General features: G+C 39.5%; 1 protein-coding gene across 1 annotated transcript; it reads left to right on the top strand.

The window, feature by feature from the left end:
• The first annotated feature begins 351 nt into the window (after positions 1 to 351).
• LOC111379513 (aquaporin PIP2-2-like) lies at positions 352 to 1,697 on the top strand. Its single transcript, XM_023002901.1, has 3 exons — positions 352 to 689; positions 769 to 1,064; positions 1,440 to 1,697. Exons 1-3 carry the CDS (start codon positions 413 to 415, stop codon positions 1,593 to 1,595), a joined length of 729 nt encoding a protein of 242 aa, XP_022858669.1. The 5' UTR covers positions 352 to 412; the 3' UTR covers positions 1,596 to 1,697.
• Positions 1,698 to 1,740: the final 43 nt, after the last annotated feature.

Raw genomic sequence — 1,740 nt, 5'->3', positions numbered from 1 at the left:
GGGCACTGGACGGGACAGGATTTTAGCCAAATGGGGTGGGGCCCACGCCTCCAACCCACCTCATTGCCATTACTAATTTAGAATGACTCATAAACAAGAAACATGCATGTTCTAAAACGATTCTTTACTTAATTGAGGATAAACTTGATTAAAGAGAATAATAAAAAAAGGATTCTTTACTTGATTAAAGAGAATAATAAAAAAGGGATTCTTTACTTGTAATTTGAAAATAATAATAAAAAATGATTCTTTACATGGACGGGCGCACTCCAAAACCCCACCCATCCCCCCAGTACATTACATAAACTTATATATAGGTCCATATCCCGCACCACTCAACACAATTACAAGCTCCCTATCATCTCATATACAAGAAATAAATACATAATTTTTTTTCCGTAGTTTGTTAAGTATGGAAAACCACGTTGGAGTGGCGAAGGACTACCGCGATCCACTGCCGGCCCCGCTGATTGGCTTGATGGAGCTTACAAAGTGGTCATTTTATAGAGCTGTTATAGCTGAGTTTATAGCCACCTTGCTCTTCCTTTACATTACGGTTTTGACTGTGATTGGGTACAAGAGCCAGAATGATACTCATTGCGGCGGCGGCGGCGTCGGAATTCTTGGTATTGCATGGGCATTTGGTGGCATGATCTTCGTTCTTGTCTACTGCACTGCTGGAATCTCCGGTGAGTCTTGTTTATACATATACATACATACATCAGATGCATAAATGTAATGGCATATTTCATGTCATGTCCATCTCAGGGGGACACATTAATCCAGCAGTGACATTCGGGCTTTTCTTGGCCCGACAGGTGTCAATGATCAAAGCCATTATGTATATGGTGGCTCAGTGTTTGGGGGCCATTTGTGGCGTCGCGCTGGTGAAGGCGGTACAGAAGTCACACTACAAGAAATATGGCGGCGGCGTAAATGAGCTCTCCGATGGCTACAGCACCGGCGGCGGATTGGCAGCAGAGATCATCGGAACATTCGTTCTTGTCTACACAGTTTTCTCTGCCATTTATGCCAAGAGAAAAGCCAGGGATTCCCATGTCCCTGTAAGTGCATATATACAATTCTCCATTTTTGACCTGCTCGATAATCTACTTATAAGTACATTTAGAGCATGTGTTTTTCAATTAAACACTTGGTAAGTGAATGCCATGCATTATGATACCATACACGTGAAACTGCAAAACTTCGTGGTTCAATAATGATACCATGCACGTTGTACTGTAAAACCATATTGTCCATGCATCATTATTACATCAATATGGAGTTCCAATTTTTTTTTACGATAAGATTTGTATTGCTTGAGTTTGAAATCGAACTTGTCACAGTTAATCTTATTTTGAGCTCGACTTAATTCAGTTCTTTTATCTATACGAAAGGAGCGAATATTGATATTTTTTGTATTTGAACTTGAATCATAGGTTTTGGCACCTCTCTCAATTGGATTTGCAGTTTTTATGGTTCACTTGGCCACTATCCCGATCACTGGTACTAGTATTAATCCAGCTAGAAGCTTTGGACCTGCAGTGATCTACAACCAGAAAAAGGCTTGGGATGATCAGGTTAACATAGCCTAAAAGATTTATAACGAACTAAGGGTGCTTTTGGTTTGTCATTTTCAGTTTTGCAAAATACTGAAAACGTGTTTGATCTGTTATTTTAGAAAATGCAGTTTTGAAAATAAGCCGTTTGGTATCCATTTTTTTCAAAATGAATTTTTCT

This window comes from Olea europaea, unplaced genomic scaffold (genome assembly GCF_002742605.1).
Source record: "Olea europaea var. sylvestris unplaced genomic scaffold, O_europaea_v1 scaffold19979, whole genome shotgun sequence".
NCBI classification, from domain to species: domain Eukaryota; kingdom Viridiplantae; phylum Streptophyta; class Magnoliopsida; order Lamiales; family Oleaceae; genus Olea; species Olea europaea.
Note: the sequence above shows the minus strand (reverse complement) of the source record. Positions and strands in the feature narration are given on the sequence as shown.

What these genes read in the sequence shown, in the direction of transcription:
- LOC111379513 (XM_023002901.1), top strand. Translation starts at nt 413, where the DNA reads ATGGAAAACCACGTTGGAGTGGCGAAGGACTACCGCGATCCACTGCCG. An exon ending in CTGCACTGCTGGAATCTCCG is followed by an intron (nt 690 to 768) that starts GTGAGTCTTGTT and finishes TGTCCATCTCAG; the next exon opens with GGGGACACATTAATCCAGCA. An exon ending in CCAGGGATTCCCATGTCCCT is followed by an intron (nt 1,065 to 1,439) that starts GTAAGTGCATAT and finishes CTTGAATCATAG; the next exon opens with GTTTTGGCACCTCTCTCAAT.